The following is a 23,916-nucleotide window of genomic DNA, read 5'->3' as shown; positions in this document are numbered from 1 at the left end:
TGTGTTACTCTTGCTCGATTTTTCACAATTATCTCATATGCACGTATATGTCTTTATGCTTGTATGCGTATACATATGCCTGTCTTTGTGAAGCACTTTGATGCAAAACCTGTTTGCATTTAAAGTGCTATATAAATAAAATAAACTTGAAACTAAAATTCAGAAAAAGTTTTATTGATATGAATGTTGCAGGTAAATATTCCCCAAACTAATGATGGTTCTCTCTCTCCAGACTCTGTCAGGCTGGTGAATGGGACTAGTCTGTGTTCAGGCAGACTGGAGGTGAAGTCTGAGCAGTCGTGGTCCTCAGTGTGTGAAGCTGACTTTGACCAGCAGGATGCAGAGGTGGTCTGTAGGGAGCTCGGCTGTGGGGCTCCTTCAGTCCTCCAGGGGGCGCTCTATGGAGAAGTGGAGGCTCCGATGTGGACCAAAGAGTTCCAGTGTGGAGGCCATGAGTCTGCTCTCCTGGACTGTGGAAGATCAGACTCAGCTAGAAGCACCTGCTCACCTGGCAAAGCTGTTGGACTCACCTGCTCAGGTAGAAGAGGAGCTGCAGCTTTGATTTGGCTTCATTTCTGTTCTAATGAAACTCACTTTATTCTTTTACTGATGACTCTCTTGTTTCTGTTCAGAGCCTGTCAGGTTGGTGGGAGGAGCCAGTCGCTGTGCAGGTACACTGGAGGTGAAATGGGGAGAGTGGAGACCAGTGAGTGACTCTTACTGGACCCTGAAGGAAGCAGCTGCAGCCTGCAGAGTTCTGGACTGTGGCTCTGCTGTTTCAACAGGAAGAAGAAATGAAGTCTCAGACAGATCTGTATGGTGGATCAGTTCTGACTGTGTTCATTCTGGATCTGCACTGAGGGAATGTGCATCATCATATTCCTCTTCCTCCATCATGGAGCTCACCTGCTCAGGTAAGTCCATCAGTGACATCATCTATGACAGTAATATTTTCCTTCCTCTGTCACAGTGATAGTCAGTGGCAGTAGCGGACTGTGGGATCTTGCACACACACACACACACACACACACACACACACCTCTTCTATACAGAGAAATGCATTATAGCCATAAAGACGCCTTTGCCTTTACTTTTTTACAGTGAGCCGGCATAAAGCCGCCTCCGTGTGAGCTTTTCATAGCGTAGCGGCGTTCTGGATTCAGAGGCGTGACGGAGATCAGACTGATCAGAGCTGTAAACTCTGCCATAAGCAAGTAAAGAGACGTTACTAGGACGAGGGGAGGACATTTCTCTTTGTTTGACAACGTTAAAAGTTAAGTTAGACTTTTCTGTCGGCTTCCCGACTCATTTTAAAAAAGACGAGAGAGAGAGAGAGAGAGAGAGAGAGAGAGAGAGAGAGAGAGAGAGAGAGCAGCTGTGGTCGAGTGAGCTAGATAGTGAATGGAGAGAGGGAGCGCTAGTAACGTTAGTGAGGAAGCTGATGAATCAGATCATTAAAACGTTATTTTCTGATTGTTTCACAACGGTTACTTTCCAAAGCACAAACACACCTGCATCCCCGCACACCTCCTCAACCCTGCAGCTGTACGCCGCACCGCCTGATGTGGTCTGAATACGGGCTAAACAACAGCGTCAGCTCCCGGTCCCGCCATGCCGGCTGTCACACAGAACAGCGAGGCGGATTACAGGCGCAGTATTCCCGCTTTGAACGGGCTGTGTAAAAGAGGCTGAAGTGCACTCATCACCAACAACTAACATCTAAACAATATAAAAACTACGTCATTAAGAATAAGTCCATTACAAAATCACCTTCTGACACCTGTTAACAAATGTACTCAAAGCACCGGCTCAACAAGCTGAAACTATGCTAACCTGGTTATTTCTCCCACACATGCATTAGCTAAACTGCCAACCCGGTCTTCCGATGGTAAACGTTCACTCATGTTGCTCAACAAACAGACAATAAAGGAAAGATTTTCTGAAAGATAGAAATTAGGCCATATTTCTCACAGCAGCAAAGTCGAGCATTACCAACAACAATCTTAATCACCTCTATAGATAATTAATACAGCAGGACTCACCAGTCACTGGAAAACAAAATCCATCCTCCGTTCCTTTCTGCAACGCCTGCCTGCGTGAGTCCAGCGTGAGTCCAACGTGAGTCCTGCGTGAGTCCTGCGTGAGGTCTGCGTGAGTCCCCCGTGAGACCCGCGTGAGTCCTGCATGAGTCCTTTATAAGTAGCTCACATGCTGAAAAAGTGTGTGCACCCCTGATCTACATACAGGTGAAAGTCAGACTTTACCAGTTTGTTCTGCCTCCTGCTTTAATGTGTTCATGTGTCTCCATCACCTGACGTCTGGGCTGCTTCTATGTGTTTCTCTTTCCTCCTTCAACTGTTTCTTTACATGTTGAATCAGTTTCACCTTCTTCCTTCTTCAATCAGTTCTTTACTTTCTCCTTGTTTTTCTTTCAACACCATTAACGTTCCATCCTGTGATTCTTCCTCACTTCTGTCTCGTCTCTCCTGATTCCTTCACTCAGTCTGGAAATGTAAAAAGCTTCCTCTTAAGAGTCTGACAGAGCATGAAGCAGAACTTTAACTTGTACGGTGTTAATTACAGTAATTGTGGACCAACGACACACAGTGTGAATACATCAGCAGTCAAGCTATCAAACTATCAGCTACATTAACATTACTGTAATGTAAAGCAGCAGCAGATAAACTGGACGCTTAAACAACACTAATGTCAATTTATAAAACTTCTGCTTCACTGAAGAGTTTTTCTAGCTACTTACTTTGTTGTCTTTTGTCTGACAGATTATTATTTGATGCTGCACATGTCAGTTAATGTCATATATGATCCTCTGAACTCTGATTCATTCGTCTGTCTCATGAAAGCGGCTCCAGTCTGCCTGCTAGCTTCAGCACAGAGGGTTCGTTTGTTTTAACACCAGCGCAGCAGGAGTGGGTGGTGGTTTGTTGGTCCGTGTTAACACTAACAGACGTCTCCGTGTCTCATAAAAGGACACAATGTTCCAACAGAAAACAAAACAAGCGCTCCTAGAAGCTCCAACAGAAACTGTGGTAGGAAGCCAGTCTGAGCTAACAGCTGTAAAGTGATGGAAAGTTTGCTTAAACACTGTTTCAGAATTTGAGAGGTGGGTAAACAGCGTTTACGTGCGTTTAGCCTCCACTACAGCCCTGCTTGTAAGACAAAGAGCTCTCGGATTAAAAACTCCTTTTTATTTAAACCACATTTTATTTCAGCCATTGTGAGCTTTAATAATGTTTGTGTTTTAGATCGACACAAAAGGACGTTTGGTGTTAATTTATATTTGAGGAGAGAAGAAATATGTTGGTGCAACGGGGCCCTCTAGTGGTCACAGGGGTCGTACACACGAGTAGTCTGTGTGTAGCAAGAAAAGGCCTTAATTTGAACAAACAAATGAGGAGAAAATAACATTCAGCTTCTCACAGAGGAAGAAAGATTCATCATCTCTCTGTGTTTACAGACCTGCTGCTTCAGCCAATCATCTCTGTGTCTTCTACCATGGACGGGGTCTCCGAGGTCCAGCAGCAGGGGTTTCTGGTGCGTCAGGGCTCCAACTTCACCATCAGCTGCTCCGTCCAGCCTCAATACCCAGGAGGCTCCTTCCAGCTCACCTTCACCTCCTCCAACACAGCACACAACTACACCCAGCCAGCTGTCAGTCACTCCGCTGACTTCCTGTTTCCTGCTGCAGACCCCGCCCATCAAGGAAGCTACAGCTGTGTTTATGGCGTCTATGTTTTTGCTCATAACTTCTTCTCTGAGAGCCGTCTGCTGTCTCTCACTGTCACAGGTAAGCTGAAGCAGAGTGTGAAACTCAGTGGAACTGAGACGTCACACTGACTTTGTTTCTATGTTTGTAAAACATGATAAAAAGTCATCAGGCAGCAGGACCGACCCAGCGACCTACAGAGAGCTGAGGCAGAATCTGATGAAGGAACTGTAAACTGTTTCCTTCCCGGCTTCTTTAATGTTATTGAACCATAACAACTGTGTTGTAGTGAAAAGTAAAAGGCAGCAAACGAGTCAGTGAAGCCAGATAAGCACTATAATGATAATAAACAGGACTTTACATGATGAGCTGAATGTCATCAGGAGAACTCAGAGCTTCACCAGGATCACATTTGATTTAACTGCATGTAAAGATGTTGATTGTTAACAATCAGTTGAATCATTTCAACCAGACAGGAGCTTTAAGGAGACAATCAGCAGACTTTCATTCATTCTTTCAAACCGGCTGTAAACACATGAGTTGTTTTTGTCCAACATCATCAGCATACAGAGGAGATCAGATGAACATATAATCAACAAGCTGCTTCACACTTCAGTGATTTTAGGAGATTTAACGTCACTAAAGTTTCTGTTTGATGGGAGCTGTTGTTCTCATGATGTCATGTGATCTAATGTGATGACTGAATGTGTCTCGTCAGATCCAACAGTTCATATCATCAGACTGGTCGTCCTGCCGGTGACTCTGCTGTTGGTTGTCGCTGTCGTCATTTTCATCCTGAAGGTCCTGAAGGTACTGAACACATGTTTGTTGTTTAGAGGACTGGTTGAAATGAAGCACTCAGCCTGTTTATATTGAACTGAAGAGAGGAGTGATGCAGTAACTTAGATCTGTGTTGTCATGTCTCTCCAGGCCAGCAGGGGGCAGAAGTCAGGCCCACAGGAGAACATTGAGCTGGATTCTTATAACCTCGTTGTTTCCAGAGCTGAAGGAGAGCCGGCTGAAGAGGAAGGAGCCCAGGGAGCAGAGTAGGACCTCCAAGGAGCCACAAATCCACTGAAGAAGAAAATCATCTTTGGTTTCATCTCTCCTCTCAGTCTCAACCAGGTTTTTGCAGCCCAGTACAGCGAGGAACCAGCACCAACGCTCAGTGCTAATAAATCAGTTTCTAATGTATCAATAACACTTTTACACTTTGTTTTATTTTGAATGTCAGACCCCCAAATATAATTAGCATTTCCATGATATTCTGGTCAGTTTAGTGCACCTCTCCCTCTCCACACTGAAAATCAAATAATACAATTATTGTTTGATTTGTGACAATAAAAGAAAAAGACAGAAACAAAGTGTTAAAACTGCACTTATAAGGACACAATCAGATGTGTTGATGTCTGACTGTTGGTGCTGCAGTTTGACTTCCAGCTCAGCTGATACAACACATGACACTTGTGTGATGTCACTGATGTCAGGTGAGTCCATCATGAGAGAATCCAGAGCGAAACACACAGGAGACAAAGTGAACACATCAGATCACATCAGCTTTCTGCTCGGCTTCTCATTTACTGTCAGCGTGCAGCAGATAATGATTCACATCAGGGTTTCAAACCTCCACCAAACGCTCTGTTGAAAGCAGTTAGTTTGACTTTAAAGTGTGTTTAGTTGCAGCAGCAGACTGAAGGAAACATCTTAACCAGCAGAGTGTGAAGAGAAAACCAACCAAAACCTTCTCACACAGTGACGTTCTCTCCTTCTGCAGCCAACAACATCCAAAGCAACTTGAGACAGTTTGACTTTCTGTGTCCTCTTTGTTCATTTGTATTATTTTGTTAGAAGTGTTGGCCAGGTCTCTCTCCTCACATTTAAGATTTGTCACTCAGGTTTTGTTTCGTTTGTAGTTTATTTAAATGTTTAAGTTGTTGAGAGAGGGGGAAAAGCGTGTAATTATTGTTGTCACTGTTTGTTGATTCTTTGCCTATCCACTGGCTGAATGCTGGTATCACCTTATGATGGTGAAGGTTGACATGATTTCCATTCACCTTCAATAGGTATAAATCTGGGTAACAGAACAAATACTGAACTTGTTCAGGATGATAAACTGTTCAGCAGGATGAAGCAATGTAATCAAGGTTCAAGGTTTAGGAGTATTTCGTTGTGTGTGTTTTTTTTTTTTCAAATATTCTTATATCACTTTTAATCTGTCATTTAATTGTCACTGCAAGTTATTTTTGATCACACTTTCAACATCACATTTACACACACACACACACACACACACACACATTAACCCCTCCACTCATCCTCATTTGCTTTCATATCCGCCCACTCACCCCTCCCTCACCTATTCATACAAAATCACAATACATGTGAATACACATTTATACATATATTGATTCCTTTATTATTCTACTTATATTAATCATCACATCCTTTATTCACATTTTTATTATCCTACTTATGTTACTTATCACATTTTTTAATGTGACCGTTGTTTTTTTATTTTTCCTTTAATGTTTGAATTTAATCATGTAATACCTGTATCATTTTTCATATAACCATTTACTCTTGATTTTATTCTTTGTTGAGATTGTAATTCTTGAAAAACACCCATCATTACCATCAGACGTTGTGTAACTAGGTGTTAATACCACGTTGCATATCAGACATGGGTTGTGTTGGTTTTGAAGTCAGTGTGTCCACCATCTTTGTTACAGTCTTGTTGTTCTTAAGAGGAAGAAGGACCTGTGAGTGCAGCTGTCTGTGAGTTCATTTGCAGGTCACTCACAGATAAACTCTGTGAACAGGTCGAGCCATTTGAACTTAGATAAACTCTGTAGGTTCATTTCAAGGGTCCTGAACTTAAGTCAACTCTTTGCACCTGCAGGTGCAGCTGTGTGCAGGTTCATGTCAGGTGGAATAACCTTTAGTGAACTTAGAAACTGGTTTTGTCTGGCTAGGTTATACGCACGGCACCTGCACCCTCTGTCGTGGTTTTTGTAAAGGGTGTATATAAAGAGGGCTTTTTATTCTGCTGGCTCTCCTTTTTCGGAGTCACACACCACAGAGGAGCTTTCTGTTACTAAAAGAGCTTCAGAGCAAAGATAATGATAGATTTCAATTTTTGATGCATTTTTGCAATTTTTTGTAAAAACTGGTGAAAGTCGGCTGTGAGCAGAAAATCGGTGCCTGGTTGTAACTTTTGAACACCAGAGGTCGAGCGTTTGTGAACAGTCAATGTCAGCCAGTTACCAAACTTAGAAATTAACTTCAGATAGACATAGATAGATACTGAGAGACTAAACTGAGCTAAATTCAAAATTACTTAATCAAACCCATTCTGGTTAAATAGGCCTGGAATAGAAAGGCATGTAACAACCAAACCAAACCAGTTTCCTTTTTTCACTTTTTTACCTTTTTTTACTGTTTTCTTTTATTTTTACTTTTCTCTTTTTTTAATTCTTTTAATGTAGATTGACTTTTGTATCATTTTTGAATTGATTAAATAAAAACCACATAAAATCTTAGAAGCTCCGGTGTGATAGTTTTTTTTTCTCTGAGAGAGAGCACCAAGAAACCGAGGCAGGAGACTCCCCCAGGAGGACCCCCCTTAGCCCCCGAGAGGTAAGCTCCAGCGACTGTTAGTTTCACTCACACTATAGGGAAAAGGACTCCTCCCCGGGCCGACCCAGGTGGTTGCGTCCTGTGAATCTTTACAGCTGTTAGGATTCAAATAGGTTTAGGGGAGCAACATCCCTTCGGAGTTCCCGAGTCGGAGAGACCAGCGCAGGTTTGTGGGCTCGCAGGAGCCCATGTTAGGCTAAGTGGCTAGAATCATAGAAGAGGGCCCTCTTCCGCCCCTCTCCCCTTCCCATGTTTGCATGACCTCAGTGCTCTTAAGCTGTCTCAAGTCAGGGACGAGACCAGAGGGCGAGGGCGACCGCGTAGGGGCCCACGGTAGTGACCGGACGTAGAACAGAGAAAGTCCGCCGTGAGCTCTACAGGCAGCAGATTAACGAACGTACCGTCACCGCCAGGAAGTCTCAGTTTGACGCTTCTGAGGGTAGCTCGGTTTTAAAAAGAAGGTCCTTCTTCCTGCCTTGTAAACAACCTCTTTACGCAGAGTCCAGCACGGCGCGTCGCATGTGACACGACGGCGCCATCACGGACTCACGTGACAAAGTCAAGCCTCACAAAAGGATGCACACACAGCAGAATGACTGAATGACTGTACTCAGGAACCCAACAACAACAAACACAACACAAGATCTTAGAGCAAAATAAAATATTCATATATTTAACACTTTTACACAAAAGCCCCAAAATCTCACAGTCCCAAAGACCACAAAACAAAAAAATAATTCAACTCAAAATTCCACTTCGGATTTCTTTCACACTTTTTTTTTTTTACACAAACTGAGAAGATTGAGTGTGGACCGTCTGGGAGAATGAAGGAATATGGGTAATGTTGGATTGGCTGTCATTGGCAGATGAATCAACGGTTTTATGAGGGATTGAACAGCCTCACTGTAATATTTACTGCTAGCGAGCATTCTGCTCCAGCCGATTACTCTCTCCTGCTCTCCTCAAAAACTGAATGACAGATAACAAGGAAGGGGTTGAATTGTGGCGCGAACCAGGAGCGAATCGGTGAGTATGTTGTGAAAATGGGTGTTTCTGGGGGTGTGTTCAATGGGTGAAATCCAGGTTGTCACACTCCTTCTGTCCTGAGAGAAGCCTGAACATAAAGAGGCTTTTTTACAAACTGACTCTATGTGCTAATGTTTGTTTTCTTTATAATAATACTATCCTGCTCCATACCTGAGGCAGGGGATCCGGGGAAATCTTCCTCATAGTGTTCCTCGTCGAAGATTTTGAGGATCCATCAATGTTGTTCTATGTACATCTCCTCAGCTGTGGGACAGCATGGCTTCAGTTGGGCCACATTAACAACATGAAGGTCTTCTGCAGTGTCTTCCAAGACCACCTCAAAGTTCAGAGGACTAACTTTCCTGGTGACGTGATATGGACCTTTCCACCGTGGTGCAGGTTTGGCCACATCTATTCTTCCTTTGTCATTATTCTGTTCTTGTCTTTGTCTTGCTTTTCCCAGGTTGCCAGTTCCACGTCTCTTGAACTCAGCTATCTGGTTAGCTGTAGCGTATGCAGGTGTGTCAGGATCACATAACTGTGGGCTTAGCTCAGCATCCAAGGAGCCTTTCAGAAGACGACTGAGGTTGAGTTCTGCAGGTGTAACTCCTGTGGACTCGTTTTTCCTCCACATATGAAGCAATCATGGCTTTCACATTCTTCTCTGACCCCATTTACACCTGGTGTTAATATGTGATCTGTATCTAGATAAGTTATCCAGATAAGAAACGATCTGATCTTGCCTTTGCGTTCACACCTGGTTTTAAAGCGTCCTCGTTATCTTCATTGAAATCAGATCTCTGTCCTTCACCTGCGTGTGAGTAACTTGAGGTGGTGGCAAATCATCTGTCGGCCTGGTGTAGACATTCACACATATAACAGGTTTTTATCACAGTTAAAGTGAATTTAAATAAACAGAAACAGCTCAGCTCAGCTAAACAGAAGCTCAGAACTCAAAGCTGCCATGTTGGACTGAAACCTTTCAGTGTTTGAGTGTCCTGCCTGGACTTTATCTGTTATTTTTGGACTCTTTGTGTATTTTGTTCTCTTGAGTTTTCAGTGTTGCATTTATGTTGCCTGGTTTTGGTTTTCTCTGTGTTTCCCTTGTGTGTTCCTTTATTCCTCCTGTGTTTATGTGCACCTCCTCTCACCTGCCTTGCATCACCCTTGTTAGCCCAGTGTCTTCCCCAGTTTATCTGCTCCCAGTGTCTTCCCCAGTTTATCTGCTCCCAGTGTCTTCCCCAGTTTATCTGCTCCCAGTCTGCCAGTGTGTTGTGTTACCTGTTTTCTGTTTACTTTAGTTCCTGTTTTATTTTGAAATATTTTCTCCTTGTGTCTTGTCACCTTTACTTCCTGTGTTTGATTACCTCATGTGTTTCACCTGTGTCTCGTTTCCCTCACCTGTGCACCCTGTGCATTTATAGTCCAGTTTTCAGTTCGGTCTTTGTCGAGTCGTCTGCTTTCGTACTGCGTTTATGTCCTGCATTTATTCTATGTTTGTTCCTGTGTCTCAGTGTCTCCTGTAACTGTTTTGAATTATTTCATTAAATATTTCTGCATCTGATCCTGCCTGCCACCATCTGCATTTGGGTCCACCTGCTCCACTCACACCTTCTTGACATTGAGTTCATAAAATCAAACCTGAAACAAACTGAAAGTCCAAACAGCAGCGAGATGAAGAACAGACAGAAGACGTGTTACAGTTTCCTTCTGCTTAAATATTATTTATCTGTTCACAAACAGAACGCAGAGATCCTCTCTGCTCTGATGAAACACAACAAACTACTGAGAGAAAATATTAAATTACAAATATCTGATGATCTAAAGTTTCAGTTAAATAAAAGATTCAAGAACAGATTTCAACTCTTCTGCATCTTTTATGTGATTTGAATAAACAGTTCAAACATCAAACTTCACAAAGTCTTCAAGTATCTTTTTAAGTTCAAGTCAGATCTTTATTGTCCCGCGAGAGCCATAAAAACACCAACACAATAAGACACAACGAGACAGTAAAAGAGCTGCTAAACTCACAGAAACAGAAAAAACAGCAAAACATGAAATGAATTTCCTCTTCACTAACTGCTGAAACACTTCTGTGCATCTGTTCCAGTTTGTTGCTGCAGTAACTTCATGTGAGCAGCAGATGGCAGCAGAGAGCCTGAACACAGTTTAAACACTAACAGTAATGTATGATGTCACATCTGTGTTTCATTTCAACCTTTACATGAAGAATGACAATGAACTTTACAGTGAAGGAGGAAACATCTGGTGTCCAGCAGGGAAACTTTTTAGAGTTTTAACTAGAATATTAAACTTTTATGTTGTTGTTGTGGAAAACCATCTCAGACACAAAGATATTTATGTTTTAAAACATGTTTGGAGTCAGAGCAGGAACTGACTATGTAGGTGAGAATTCAGATTGAAGCCCCCAAAAAAGTGATAATGGTACAAAAATATCTCCAGACATGACAAAGTCCTCCCAGTCCTCCCAGTCCTCCCAGTCCTCCAGATAAATAGGCAAGAGAGGGTCGAGGTGTCAGCTGAAAACTGACTGACCAGTAAGGCTTTAAAAAACAAACCAGATGATGGAAGTCAATGATGAAGAGAGGAGGGGTAAACATTAAGAACGGAGGACCGGTGTGTATTTCCAGAACCTGCATACAAGCACAGAAAATAACAACGAGACAAAACCGTCCTCATTTGCTGCCCCAGCTGACGTCTGAAGTATGAAGCAGCAGGAAAACTACTTTACTTCATTTACACCACTGCTGAGTCAACTCTCTACAGATAATCACCCCTCCATCATCCCTCCATCACCCCTCCCTCATCCCTCCCTCATCCCTCCATCACCCCCCCATCTCTCCATCATCCCTCCATCATGCCTCCATCACACACACACACACACTAACACACACACTAACACTGTGTGTGTTAGTGTGTGTGTTAGTGTGTGTGTGTGATTGTGTGTGCGTGTGTGTGTTAGTGTGTGTGTGTGTGTGTGTGTTAGTGTGTTAGTGTGTGTGTGATGGATTCCTGTCTTTGTCAATAGGCTTTAAACACACTTCGCTCTGCATCAAAACAACAGCAGCCGTGTCAGCGGTGACATTTACACACAGTGACACACCAAAGTCATAAACAATCACCAGTTACCATGGCAACACGCCACTCACTCACCTTAAAGGACGACTCCATCGATTTTCAGGTTGATTCCAGCGGTTCTCATGTGGGAAGAATCTATTGGACATGTGAAGACCAAGCGGCAACTTCTGAGGCTGAAAGATGAAACCAGAAGCTGCAGTTCCTCAAACGACCACTTGAGGCTCCAAAAGCGAGTCACATGTTCAATACCAACCTCACAGCAGAAACAAACATGTTTACAGCCTGGTGCAACAAACGGTTCTGGTCTCTGTAGCTAATTTCCTTTCATGACAACTGTACAGGGGGGGGGGAATTTTTTTATAACCTGTTTAAATTTTATTAAGCCGTAAAGTTCTGCATAATGAAGGACATGGCTGCTTTGAGTGACAGGTCCGCCAGCCGCTAGGTGGCTTGTTTCAGCTATTCAGCCCGCCTCTTTGCCCATTTTTGATTGGCCGGGAGTTAGGCAGCGTCACGCACTGCCAAGATGGCGACGGTTGATAGTTGAGCTTCAAAACCGCTCTTCAGCAACCAACGTAGTTAGCAACGGTCTCCCAGAACGCCGTCCGCCATGTTGTTCTGTCGCTGGCGACACTAAAATATCAGCAAATCTGAAAGAAAAGTAGTTTCATGATATGATGTTGGAATCAGACACTACAGAGTTTTACAGCTGTAACCGTAGCTGAATATTAATATATTATTTACAATATGGAGGACAAACCCTTCCGTAAACATGCAGCTCTCAGCGAGTCAGCAACGATCCGCATAACTCCAGCTCGCTGTTTGCATCGCTATGATGTCACCAGACCACATGAGGAAAACGTTTGTAAGTGACAATGAAGCTTCAGTGAAGAGATATAATGCTGCTCAATACTCTCGCTCTGCTGGGAAACGTCTTCACCGCCCGCCGTCATCAGGAGCGGACTGGACGGGACGCACACACACAATGCATTCTGGTTGTCGTAGGATTCTCCATTACGACGACAGATGAAGCTGCAGCACCATTTTCAAAAATAATTGCTCTGTCAGGTGAGTCACTTCCTGTCTGGTCCGCAGAGGTCAGACGCTCCAGCTGACCTTCGCTGTGACTTTCCTCATTTCTTTATTAACGTTATTAATTTCCTTCACTTTCCTCAATTTAACATTAATCTGAGCAGCGTCACCTCATCTGCATCATCACATCAACACAACGACAGACAGAAACAACTGATTTATCACATTCAACATAAATACAGAACTTCACCATAAACTGTAAACTTTTTATCAGTTTGTTAATTACTGACGGCAGTAAAATGATTTAAAGCGACGGAGACGTGCAGCAGGCAGACCGGTGTGGGGGATCATGTGAAGTAGAGCCAACATGGCAGATAAAAGTAGAAACAGTAGAACAGTGTTTTGCATTTTGTCTTTTTTTTTTTTTTAAACCCAGATCTGATTTTCTTGGGTTTCTGCCTGCAGGCGGGAAAACGACGACGCCATAAAGACTTTGTAGACGTGTGATGCGTTCAGTCAGACTGTCAGAGTCTGCAGGGAGAATCTGTAAATCTGCTGAATACAATAACAACATCCTGCTGCTCCTGTGGGCAACCTGGATATTAATAACAATATCTGTGATCCAGCGTGTGTGTGTGTGTGTGTGTGTGTGTGTGTGTGTGTGTGTGTGTGTGTGTGAATCCAACTGAGGATTGAGATGTTACCAGTTTAGTTTCTGCTGAGGCGGCGTTCAGCCAGTTAGTGAGTGTTGTTTACGCTTTTGTCTTCTACAGAAGGACTAATTGAATCTCTGTGTGTGTGTGTGTGTGTGTGTATGTATGTGTGTGTGTGTGTGTGTGTGTGTGTATATGTGTGTGTGTGTGTGTGTGTTCTCTAAAGATAGCAGTAAAAAGTGCAGTCAAAGTTTTTTTTAATGTGTCGACTTTAAAGAGAACAGAAACTCCCTGCTATACTGAAGAATTTCTATCTCTGCCCACTGAGACGCCTCCATGCAGCCTATTTATAAACTGATATTGAAGGTGTGAATACTGCTGCACATGCTGCAAGTACAAAGTGTGAGTTTCGGGGTAGTTGTACTTTACTTGAGTATTTCCATGTGATGCTACTTTATGTCTCGGTGAGTAGCAGGAATGGACCCAAATTCTGAGACTGAAGGTGAAGCAGGTCTGAAGAAAACTCTTTATTAGGAGTGAAGAGCAAACCGGAGTGCATGCAGGAATCTAAACAGAACGAAACAGAACCAACAAAGACTGAACAGGAAACCAGGACTAACTGGTCTAACGAGGAGATGAGGTGCAGGTGGGGGGAACTGAGGTGATGAAACAGGGGAACTCTCAATACAACCTACACTAATCTGTCCAGGAATAACCATGAACACAAACCCAAGTACAACCCCAAGCTGACCGACAAAGGCCGCCCTGTAAAACCAGCACCCACTTCATAAGCAAAACCATATGACCAGAAGGGCAACAGAGGTGTAACACTGGAAACCCAAAGACCACAAAAACACAAAGAGTCCAAAAAACAAACAGAAAGTCCAGGCAGGACGTGACACTTTATACTTCCACTCCACTACATTTCAGAGGGAAATATTGTACTTTCTACTCCACTATGACAGTTTGATAGTATGAGCAGTGGTGGAGGGTTTTAGGACAAATTTCAGCTCAGCTTTCAGATGAAAGGCCACAGTGCGTCTTGAGGTAAAAAAAGAAACCTCCACTTCCTGTCTCAGGCACAACATGAGCTGCAGAGACTGCTGCACGTTCTGATAACTACAAACTGCTTCCTGTTTTCCTCAGAGTGGAAAGTCTCTAAGCTACATGTTCAAGAAACAATAAAAAAACTTGTTATCTAAAATTTTATAAAAAAATATTATCAAAATGGTTAAAAAATTAAAAAGTGTCTTAAAACACACATTATTAAAACAGTACTTAAACAAGAGAAGAGTGATAATACTTCAGTATGTATAAAAAGAGAAGGATCTCATCAACAGTCTTAGTTTCAGTCACACAGCGCTCTGATATTAATGCAACAGCTTAAACAAACTAAAGTTTTGAGACAGTTCTCAGTAACACACTGACACATTCTTCTCTGGCAAAATGCACCAAATTGCTTTCAGTCTCTAACGACTGCAGATGCAAACAGCCGAGAGCTCAGATAATCCAGTTTTACTTAAACCTCAGATTATCATACAATGAAATTCTTGCTGCTCATGAAGGAAGAAAAACGTAGCTGCAGACGAAAATCTGCTTATTAACATTTATTAACTTTAGACTTTAAGTATAACTGCAGACCTGATGACCTGATGACACACACACACACACATACACACACACACATACAAACACACACACACACACACACACATACACACACATACACACAAACACACACACACACACACACACACACACACACACACAGGTCCTGTCAATATCTTATAACCAAATGTGTGCATCCTGTCAATATGTGCTAACCAAATACAGTTGGAGAGTCTGCAGCAGCAGCCAATCAGATCACAGCTGGTTTGAATACAGACTGAAGCAATAACCTCCAAACACTGTTTATTCCAATAACATGTTTTTATTCCAATAAAGCTGCCGCCTGTTTAAAGACGCTCACATTAACCTGATCCCACCGCTCACTGCAATATTCTTTATTGTGTTTCAGGGTGTATTAAGTTAAACTGTGTTGCTGCTGGGTGTCTGATTATCTGGTTTCCATGGTTACCTGTTCCTGGGGATTTACCTGCCAGAGAAATTAAAAAAACTACAGATTATCAGCTGACAGATGTTTTATTGTGATGAGTTCTTTATTAGATGCTTCACAGAATAATTCTCCATGTTTCAGTTTTAGCAGCTGATGGAAAAATTAAAGTGACAAAATCGTTTGTTTACGAAGCTCGTTAGCAAATCGGCAGACGAGCCGTGTTTGAGGCGACAGCCAATCAGAAGCCATCCTCACTCAGGTGTCTCACATACAGTTTAGGATCAGAAAGAAGGAAAGATTTTACACATTAAACAATCACACCAACTGTCTGTCCACCTGCAGGGAGGCTCTGATGAAAAACTCTGCAGGTGCATTATGGGAAATGTAGGATCCAGTGTTTCTGGACTAAAAGTCAGGATATCTCTACCTCTGCTGCTCAGATTCTGTTTTTAATCATTCAGACCCAGAAACTATAAAAACTTCAGTTCTGAAATGTAACTAGTATACGGCAGGTTTCCTGTGTGTGTTTGTAGTGTTTATTTATGTGTATTTACCATATTACACTAAACTAAATGAAAGATAAAAGATCAGGAACACAGTGTCTGACTCTGTTGTGTAGAAGGTAAGGACACACTTCAGATCATCTGAGTGGGTGTTTGCTCAAAAGATTTGTGATTTATGAGACATAATGGTTTTGGACTGCCCACTACGAGTCTGTCCATTTCGCTGTCTACTTCTCTTCTTTTACAGCACGCCATGTGAAATTCTTTTTCTCAAGCTGAACTGATAGTAAAAGGTGACGTGAAAACTCTGTTAACCACTGACTGGTCAGTCGTTTATCTCATACTTTCTATAGCTCCCTCTCCTCACCTTTGAGAACAATGTTAATATTTATATTAATTATATATAGCCTATACAGTATATCCTATGCATGTGTGTGAGTGTGTGTCATTCACTGTCCCTCAGGTTGTGGCATGTGGATATATATTGGGCAGTAAGATCTGTCCTGTCTCCTTCTCCCGGGAGTATTTTTAACTTTGAGAGCTCATTAAGCTCTTTGAAATCTGAAGTTACACAGTTGAACTTGTTGAAGTAAATGTTCCTTATTTCACTGAATGTTTTACATTGTAGGAGGAAGTAATAGTCTAGTACTCTCTCTCTGCTGCTGTGCTTGAAACACAGCATTCACACGAGGAGAAAACAACAAAGATGTGTCCTGTTGTACTTTGTATTTCCTGCTGCATTAGTTGGATATAATGAATGAATTAAAAGGAGAAAGGAGAAGAGGAGGAAAAGGAAACAGAAACTAAGAGCGTCTGTCTCCACACTAGATCACCTGTTGAGTCTTTGATGGTTGTTTATTTGTTTGTTTATATATAGTTATCAAGTTATATAGTTAGTTATAGTTATAAGTTATCAACTTAATAAACCAACGACCGGGATGAAAAACACACCAATGGCTGATTTTAACATTTCTTACAATCTGTTTGGAGAATTTTGAAGAATTAGACACAGCAGAGGAAAAAGAAATTGAGAAGAAAAGGAAGAAACCAAGTGAAAAATGGCACAAGGATCTGACACCTTACCTACAGCTGGTGGTGAGTACAGTGTGGCAAGTTTAATGAGCATTAGAGCTTGTATCAACTGCCATATATCACATTTCAATATAATAAGTAATAGGAGTTCAAATCAAGCAATTGTGTCTTTAAAGCCATGTTGAAACACCACAGGAAAAGCGGTAAAAAGACACCAGTGTCCATCATCCTCTTATAACTGAGTCTGAACTATCTATCTAGTCTATGTAGGCCTTTAGGTTTTTAAAATATAAATGTAACTTACAGTTGTAACAAGGCGTTACAACCGTCCCAGTATCATCAGCCATGTTTTCACCTCATGTGAACTAGCTTGACTGCTAGTTTGACACATGTTAGGAATTTCTATTTTCAGCTTACAGAACAGTGATGCTAATAATACTTGTTTGGATTCCTAGACATTTGATCTCAAGACAGTATCCAAAAAATACATCTGATAGAAAAGTTGAATTTTTACCTAAAGAAAACATTTTCCCTGGTAACTTTCTCTGGGAGTTTCAAATGTGGCTCCTTTTTTGTAAGCAAGAAGACAATCTAACTGAGCATGTGCAGAGTGAGTATAATCACTGTAGCTTGTTTCTGATTGGAGGAATTCAAGGTGTTACAACTGTCCCATGTTACAACTGTCCCTGTTCTCCCCTACTCCTGGGAGCTGATAGGGTGAATTAGGGTGAGATATTTAGGTGATAGAAGCATAGACTATATGATTTTTATATGCTTTAATAATCCATCCTCCCGCTTCCCCAAATTACTTATTCAAATTAATTTCTTGCCTCTCAGATGAGTCTCTCTGCACCCCTCTCCCGGATCTACACAAACCACAGCCTACAGAGCACTGCTGTGGGTCTGGTCTTGGATGTGGGCCTGGAAAGTGGCCGGATTATGTCTGTGACAGGCCACCGATGTGAGACCTGCCTCACATCATACTGGGTCTCATCCATATCAGAGAGGGACACATGGGGCCAGATGCTGTCTTGCCATACCTCCACAAGCACCGTTACCCATCATCAAAGGTTGACTAGTCGTTGATTGTTAATACAGGCTCATTAACAGCTTCAGTGCAAAAAAAAAAGGTAGGCTAGTTTATTTTTTGCTGGTTGAGGGCTAGACCTGTTCTAAATTGTTAATATAGACTATTTTGTTATCTGATATAGTTTAATTGAAATAAAAATGAACCAATAAAATTGATGAACTAACAAACCAATAATTGAGCACCTGTTTGGCATGTCTCCTATTTAACCTAATCAATTTAGTGAATGTCTATGAAGTAGTGCTGCAACTCAATTAACTAAAGCTCAGCAACATTAAAATTTTGTCATTTCCTGGTAACCTGTTAGGTCTATGTCTGCACAGTCACAACATGATGCAGCCATAACCGTCCCTTACCTCACCCTGTTGTAATTCGTACTTTATCATGCAGGTCATACTGCTTGGTTGTAAAAGGGTTGAGAATTCTTCCTTGTCATGACAACAGTAAGCTCCTTCTACATAACCTTTTGATTTTGACTGCAAAACTTTATCCAAAAATTTGCGATTGCTTTTATTTTATATTGTTGGCAAATGACCGTGGTGTAAGCAGGATGACCTACTCTTTGATTATCCCTTACATGAACCACTCTGTTTAACTCTTTATGTCCCCAGAAGGGAGGCCTCTCAAAGTGTTTCTCTAAATCAGCTGCACAAACTTCCTGAACTACATAAAATAGTTTGTTTTAATGCAAACAAAATTAAGTTTAGAGGTTTTAATGTGACAGGAAAGCGTCTGGGGACAAACTAACTGATGAGCATCTGATGTGAGATTACAGAGTATACATCTGTTACCATGGCAACAGCAGAGCATGTCCTGTCACATACAGGACTGACTGTTGTTTTAATGAAATACACGTGTTTGAGCCGCTTCCTGTAACTAAAATCAAAAACATCCTGCAGTTAGAGGCTTCAGTTCTGAGAAGCTGCTCATCAGTTAGTTTGTTTCGTGGTTGATGAGATAAAAGAGGAAACAGAACATGTTATTAGCAGAGGAGAGCTGACGAGTCCGTCAGACAGAGACAGAGACAGACGGTCTAGCTGGTCATGGATCACCTGCTGATGGTGTTGGTGTTGCTGTGGAGTTCAGGTAGGACTCTGCTTTAATGATGGATGTGTGAAAGGTTTAAAACTCCTTTGTAAAGATACTGAATTTAAGTCAAATCCTGCATTCAAAACTTCACTGACGGTAAACTTTATCAGTAAAAAGTAGTGAAGTATCTTCAGTTCAGTCCTGATAGTTTCACATCGCTTCTTTTCACAGAGTTTAATGACTGATGTGTTTACATGTAAGTTGTAATAAGTTGAACTGTGATGACAAAAATGCATCCAGTCATCCAATTAAAACTAGTTTGTTTCACTGAGTTTCTGCAAAATCTGACATTTGGAGATACAAGGTTTTCACCTGACAACAGTGTTGTGTTTTGAATGTAGAATCTGTAAAGTAAGAAGTAACTGCAGCCATCAGATACTGTGATGATGTAATGATTTACGTTATGGAGACTTTAGTCATGTCCCCAAAGGGTACAAATGCAAGTACACACACACACACACACACACAGTCCTATATTACCAACTGAGGACCACTGTTTCTTGTTATATTGGAGAAAAAAAAACTGATGCTGCTGCATCAGTTTAGACACATTTCCCCAAAACTCAGAAGACAGTTTGTGTATTTTTATAAACTTTGGGATCTCATCTAGAATTTAAAATAAAGTCCTGCAAGTTTAAACAAAGTCTGGCTGCACAGCATGAGCTCGTACTGAGGACGATGATGAAGAAAAGGCCGATATCTCAAAATCAGGTGAAATAATTCTAGTGAACTGATGCTTTAACCTGCGGTTAGAGGCTTCAGTTCTGAGAAGCAGCTCATCACACATACAGTCTTTAAATAGCACAGTGGTTATATGATGTCACCACACAGGATTTCTGGGTATTGAAGTCATTCTGAGCTGCTGTGTTGCATTAACTCTATATGAACCAGTCTGTTGGTTAACTCTACATGAACCAGTCTGTTGGTTAACTCTATATGAACCAGTCTGTTGGTTAACTCTATATGAACCAGTCTGTTGGTTAACTCTACATGAACCAGTCTGTTGGTTAACTCTACATGAACCAGTCTGTTGGTTAACTCTACATGAACCAGTCTGTTGGTTAACTCTACATGAACCAGTCTGTTGGTTAACTCTACATGAACCAGTCTGTTGGTTAACTCTATATGAACCAGTCTGTTGGTTAACTCTACATGAACCAGTCTGTTGGTTAACTCTACATGAACCAGTCTGTTGGTTAACTCTACATGAACCAGTCTGTTGGTTAACTCTACATGAACCAGTCTGTTGGTTAACTCTATATGAACCAGTCTGTTGGTTAACTCCATATGAACCAGTCTGTTGGTTAACTCTACAAGAACCAGTCTGTTGGTTAACTCTATATGAACCAGTCTGTTGGTTAACTCTATATGAACCAGTCTGTTGCACTAAAACATAATTCTGGCTTATTTTCATAGTTTTGTTCATCATTTCTATCAGTAGTAACAACATCGTACTCAACAAGTTAATATGAGATCTGTGAACATGGTGACATCATTAAAAAGACGTCTGATAGGTCAGAAACACGAGCAGTCAGACGATCAGACAGGAAACAAACCAACATGTTAGTTTTCCTTTAACTCTGTATGAAGCGTCTGTTGAGCTTGTGTTCATGTGTTCATCTCATCTGCTGCTCTTCAGAGAAGAAGTAGAAAGTAGAAGCAGTGAGGTCGAGAAAAAAGGTTTTAAAGTTTCAGACTGACCAGGCAAAGAGAGACGTTTGTTTTTCCTTCAATTTTTGTCTTTTTATGGGGATTATTTTCACCCTAGAATAATTGAGAGTACCTCATACTGCAGTAGCTCCTTTTCTAGTTACTGAAAATTTAACATGTTATTTTCATACACAAATTATAATTGTTTGTAGCATCGACTTCAACATCTGTGTGTTTTCAGTGAGATGAGCTCTGAGCTGCCGCAAAGCCTCACAGTGTTTGTTCAGTTCACAGCTCTGCAACAATATAAATATTAATTTTCTGATTTTCTCTGCAGGACTCCAGGCTGAAGATAAACACCAACCAACAGGTAAAAAGAGAGACTATATCTCATCTGGTCTGGGAACGCCTCTGATCCCCCAGGAGGAGCTGGAGGACGTTATCCGCACCTCCATCAGTGGTGCACAATGAATCCACTTTGGTTTATGAACAAATACCCTCAAAACTAATAACTAATAAAATATGCTAATGTTAGCATTGAAAGGTGAAAATCTAGATTTTGGACATCATCACTGCTCGCTGTAGAGCTGCACACCGCTAATTTCTATAAAATCTATATCAGATCTATAAAATGCAACGCATGGCATTGTGGGATTGTTTGCAGGAAGTAGTGTACATGACATGAACACAACTTTTTTGTTCCATTGTGGATCATTTGAGGCTCTAAATGTTGGATAAATTTACACACAGAATTCAGACACTGAAACAAAATGGAGGAGGGTAAATAGAGTGAACTTTGTAGTAAATAGTGCGTGATTTCAGACACAGTCTTAGTCTTGCTTCTATATCTGGTCTCTTGTGTATTGTATCCCACAATCCTCTGTTTTCCTCCAGGTTCTCAGTGTGAAAGCACAGCCAAGGCTGACATCGTGCTGTTGGTCTGTGAATCCAAGAGCACCACCTCTGAAGACCATGAAAACATTAAGTCCTTTCTAACTCAAATAGTCAACAACTTCAACATCGGCCCTGACAAAGTCCAGATCGGTAATATTTTTACTACTACAACTATTCACACTACTGCTCCTGGTACTATTACTACTACTGCTTGTGTATAAAGTACTCAAAATACTAAAAATCTTTACACCACAATGTGAAAATATTCAAATACAGGTGCAGGTCCCGAATTCAAAATGAGCAACAAAGCAGTAAAATGGGACATGATAACCGGAGTAGTCAAGGTTATGGCTGATGTGAGGATAAAAGGACCATACCAGTGGTTTTACATGTTTAAGCTAAATAACTGCTGTCTGCATACAGCCTCCATTACTGCCAGTTATTTCCCAAAACATGCAGACATATTTTAGCTTTGTAATAACTTGCAGAATTCTCAAAATGTTCAAAATGAAATGTTCAGGTGATACACCTACCTTAAAATTCAGTGCTTCATCTACAGAAACACACATTTATAACTCAAAGTAATTATGATTCAGCTTGTAAAACAATCTTTTATCCAGGCACTGATTTCCATGGTGGAGATATACTGTACATTCCTTCTGTGTAGGTCCGTGTTGGATCAGTTAGCAGGACAGATGTTCTGACTGAACAGACTCTTTGAAGCACACCGCATTTCTGAACAAAACATTCTAGCTAGGAGGGATGCACAACTTTGTCATGTTGGTTCATCCACAGCATCACTGCCTCGCTCCAACTCCTCCAACAATGGTGTCAATGTCCATTTCCTCCAGGAAGGAGCCTCTAAAGTCATTTACCAAAGTCAGACAGTAGACTCAGGGGTTATTAGCCTGTTAGCCTGTTGGTCCTACTGGACTGAACTGCTGGAATGGTCCTTTAAGTCCTTTGGTCCCTCTATGCATATGCAGATTAGTACAGACATCAGTGTGTGTGAGACATGTGATGTGTGTGTATAGTGTTGGTGCAATGATGACAACAAAATGATAACAGTAATAAACCAACAATTATCATTATTATCATTGTTATTCTCATTATCATTTAAAATCAAAAGGTGGGTCAGTGTGTCAGTTTCACACATTTCTGTGTGTTTTCTGCAGGTGTGCTTCAGTACAGTGACAGATCAGTGACCCAGTGGTACCTGAACACCCACCAGACCAAACAATCCCTGCTGGAGGCCATAGCCAACCTGCCACAGAGAAGAGGAGACTACTACAACTTCATAGTTTACACTGTGAGGGACTGAGGCAGAGACTCTGATTAGATCCAAATATATTTACTTTCTGTATTTAGGTCTGTCAGCGGTGGAAAGAGAAGCTGTCAGTGATCCATATTTTGTACAAAATTTTAACTTAAAGTATTTATAGTATAGAATATATTGAATATATCCAGCAATTTGTGAATGAAATTCACCTGCTTGACAGATCAAGAAAACTGTGTCTCTGCTAACAAATAACATCTTCAGAACAGACTTCAGATAAAATTAGTAAAAAGTATTTTCATTTATAGAACAAGCATTTATGGAACAAGCAACACATGAAATAAAGTCTCTGTATCTTTTAAAGCCTCTTTATTTCTGTCATACAGGAAGAGCTCTGAGTCGCATCCAATATGATTTGTTTAAACCCAATAAGGGAATGCGTTCAGACTCCCAAAAAATTCTCATCCTGATTACTGATGGAGAGTCTTGGGACGACGTATTCCTCCCCTCACAGCACCTGAGACACTCTGGCATTGAGATCTACACTATTGGTGATTGACTTTCTCTCTGCAACTCTGAAACTACATTATTTTACCATGAAAGAATAACGTGACATTAATATGAATTAAACATGATATTTTGCTACAATGAAAACGTTAGTTAGTAAGACTCTTAAGATGATGTGTATGACTACATTTATAGTTTATATCAGTTAATGTCTTACATTATTAAATCAAGTCTTTTAATAGTGGGCTGAAATGAATTAAACCAATCTGCTGCTCACAAGGAAGAAAGTAAATCTAAATATGTGGTGTGCTTTGGTAGTGATAATGAAGGACATATGATTTCTGTTTAATAGGATTAAAAATGCACAACCATCAGCATGTTCTGTCAATTCAGGTTTAATTAAGGAGCAGGAAGCAGCAGGAAACAATAATTTTATTACTTTTCCAACCAAATTCTTTTCTTATTTTAAGTTTTTATGGTTCAGTTTTAACATTTTTCTCTCAGGTGTAAAGAATGTAAACGAGGCTCAGCTGAGGACCATCGCCTCAGATCCTGATGAAATTCACATGTTCAGTGTCATCGACTCCTCGTTCCTCCTAACCTCACCATCAACCTCTGTAACAGTGCCAACAGCTCAGGTAGGCAAAGAGTC

General features: G+C 41.2%; 2 protein-coding genes and 1 long non-coding RNA gene across 7 annotated transcripts in view; 2 read left to right on the top strand and 1 right to left on the bottom strand.

Annotated features, from left to right (window-relative positions):
* Positions 1-13,781, bottom strand: part of LOC137172747 (uncharacterized) — a 272,865-nt gene extending 259,084 nt beyond the window's left edge. The window contains exons 1-3 of one of the 4 annotated variants that reach the window (XR_010925038.1): positions 13,624-13,781; positions 11,561-11,652; positions 10,339-10,544 (exon numbers count right to left, since the gene is read on the bottom strand). This is a non-coding gene — a long non-coding RNA (uncharacterized lncRNA). Of the gene's footprint in view, positions 1-10,338; positions 10,545-11,560; positions 11,659-11,849; positions 12,164-13,623 lie in introns of those variants that run through there. The other 3 variants (XR_010925035.1, XR_010925036.1, XR_010925037.1) reach the window with 3 other exon arrangements.
* Positions 153-8,377, top strand: LOC137172727 (scavenger receptor cysteine-rich type 1 protein M130-like). 2 transcript variants are annotated; one of them, XM_067577339.1, is made up of 5 exons: positions 153-538; positions 633-914; positions 3,476-3,805; positions 4,443-4,525; positions 4,655-8,377. In XM_067577339.1, exons 1-5 carry the CDS (start codon positions 184-186, stop codon positions 4,772-4,774), a joined length of 1,170 nt encoding a protein of 389 aa, XP_067433440.1. In that variant the 5' UTR covers positions 153-183; the 3' UTR covers positions 4,775-8,377. The 2 variants fall into 2 exon arrangements, with proteins under 2 accessions (XP_067433440.1, XP_067433439.1); XM_067577338.1 differs by having other exon boundaries at positions 4,443-4,534.
* Positions 13,782-18,781: 5,000 nt separating the features above from the next.
* Positions 18,782-21,772, top strand: LOC137172744 (cartilage matrix protein-like). The gene is made up of 3 exons (XM_067577357.1): positions 18,782-18,934; positions 20,925-20,957; positions 21,482-21,772. Exons 1-3 carry the CDS (start codon positions 18,892-18,894, stop codon positions 21,700-21,702), a joined length of 297 nt encoding a protein of 98 aa, XP_067433458.1. The 5' UTR covers positions 18,782-18,891; the 3' UTR covers positions 21,703-21,772.
* Positions 21,773-23,916: the final 2,144 nt, after the last annotated feature.

Source organism: Thunnus thynnus, chromosome 20, assembly GCF_963924715.1.
Source record: "Thunnus thynnus chromosome 20, fThuThy2.1, whole genome shotgun sequence".
In the NCBI taxonomy this organism is placed as follows: domain Eukaryota; kingdom Metazoa; phylum Chordata; class Actinopteri; order Scombriformes; family Scombridae; genus Thunnus; species Thunnus thynnus.
The sequence above is the reverse complement of the archived record's forward strand: the minus strand, read 5'-3'. Positions and strand labels throughout refer to the sequence as shown.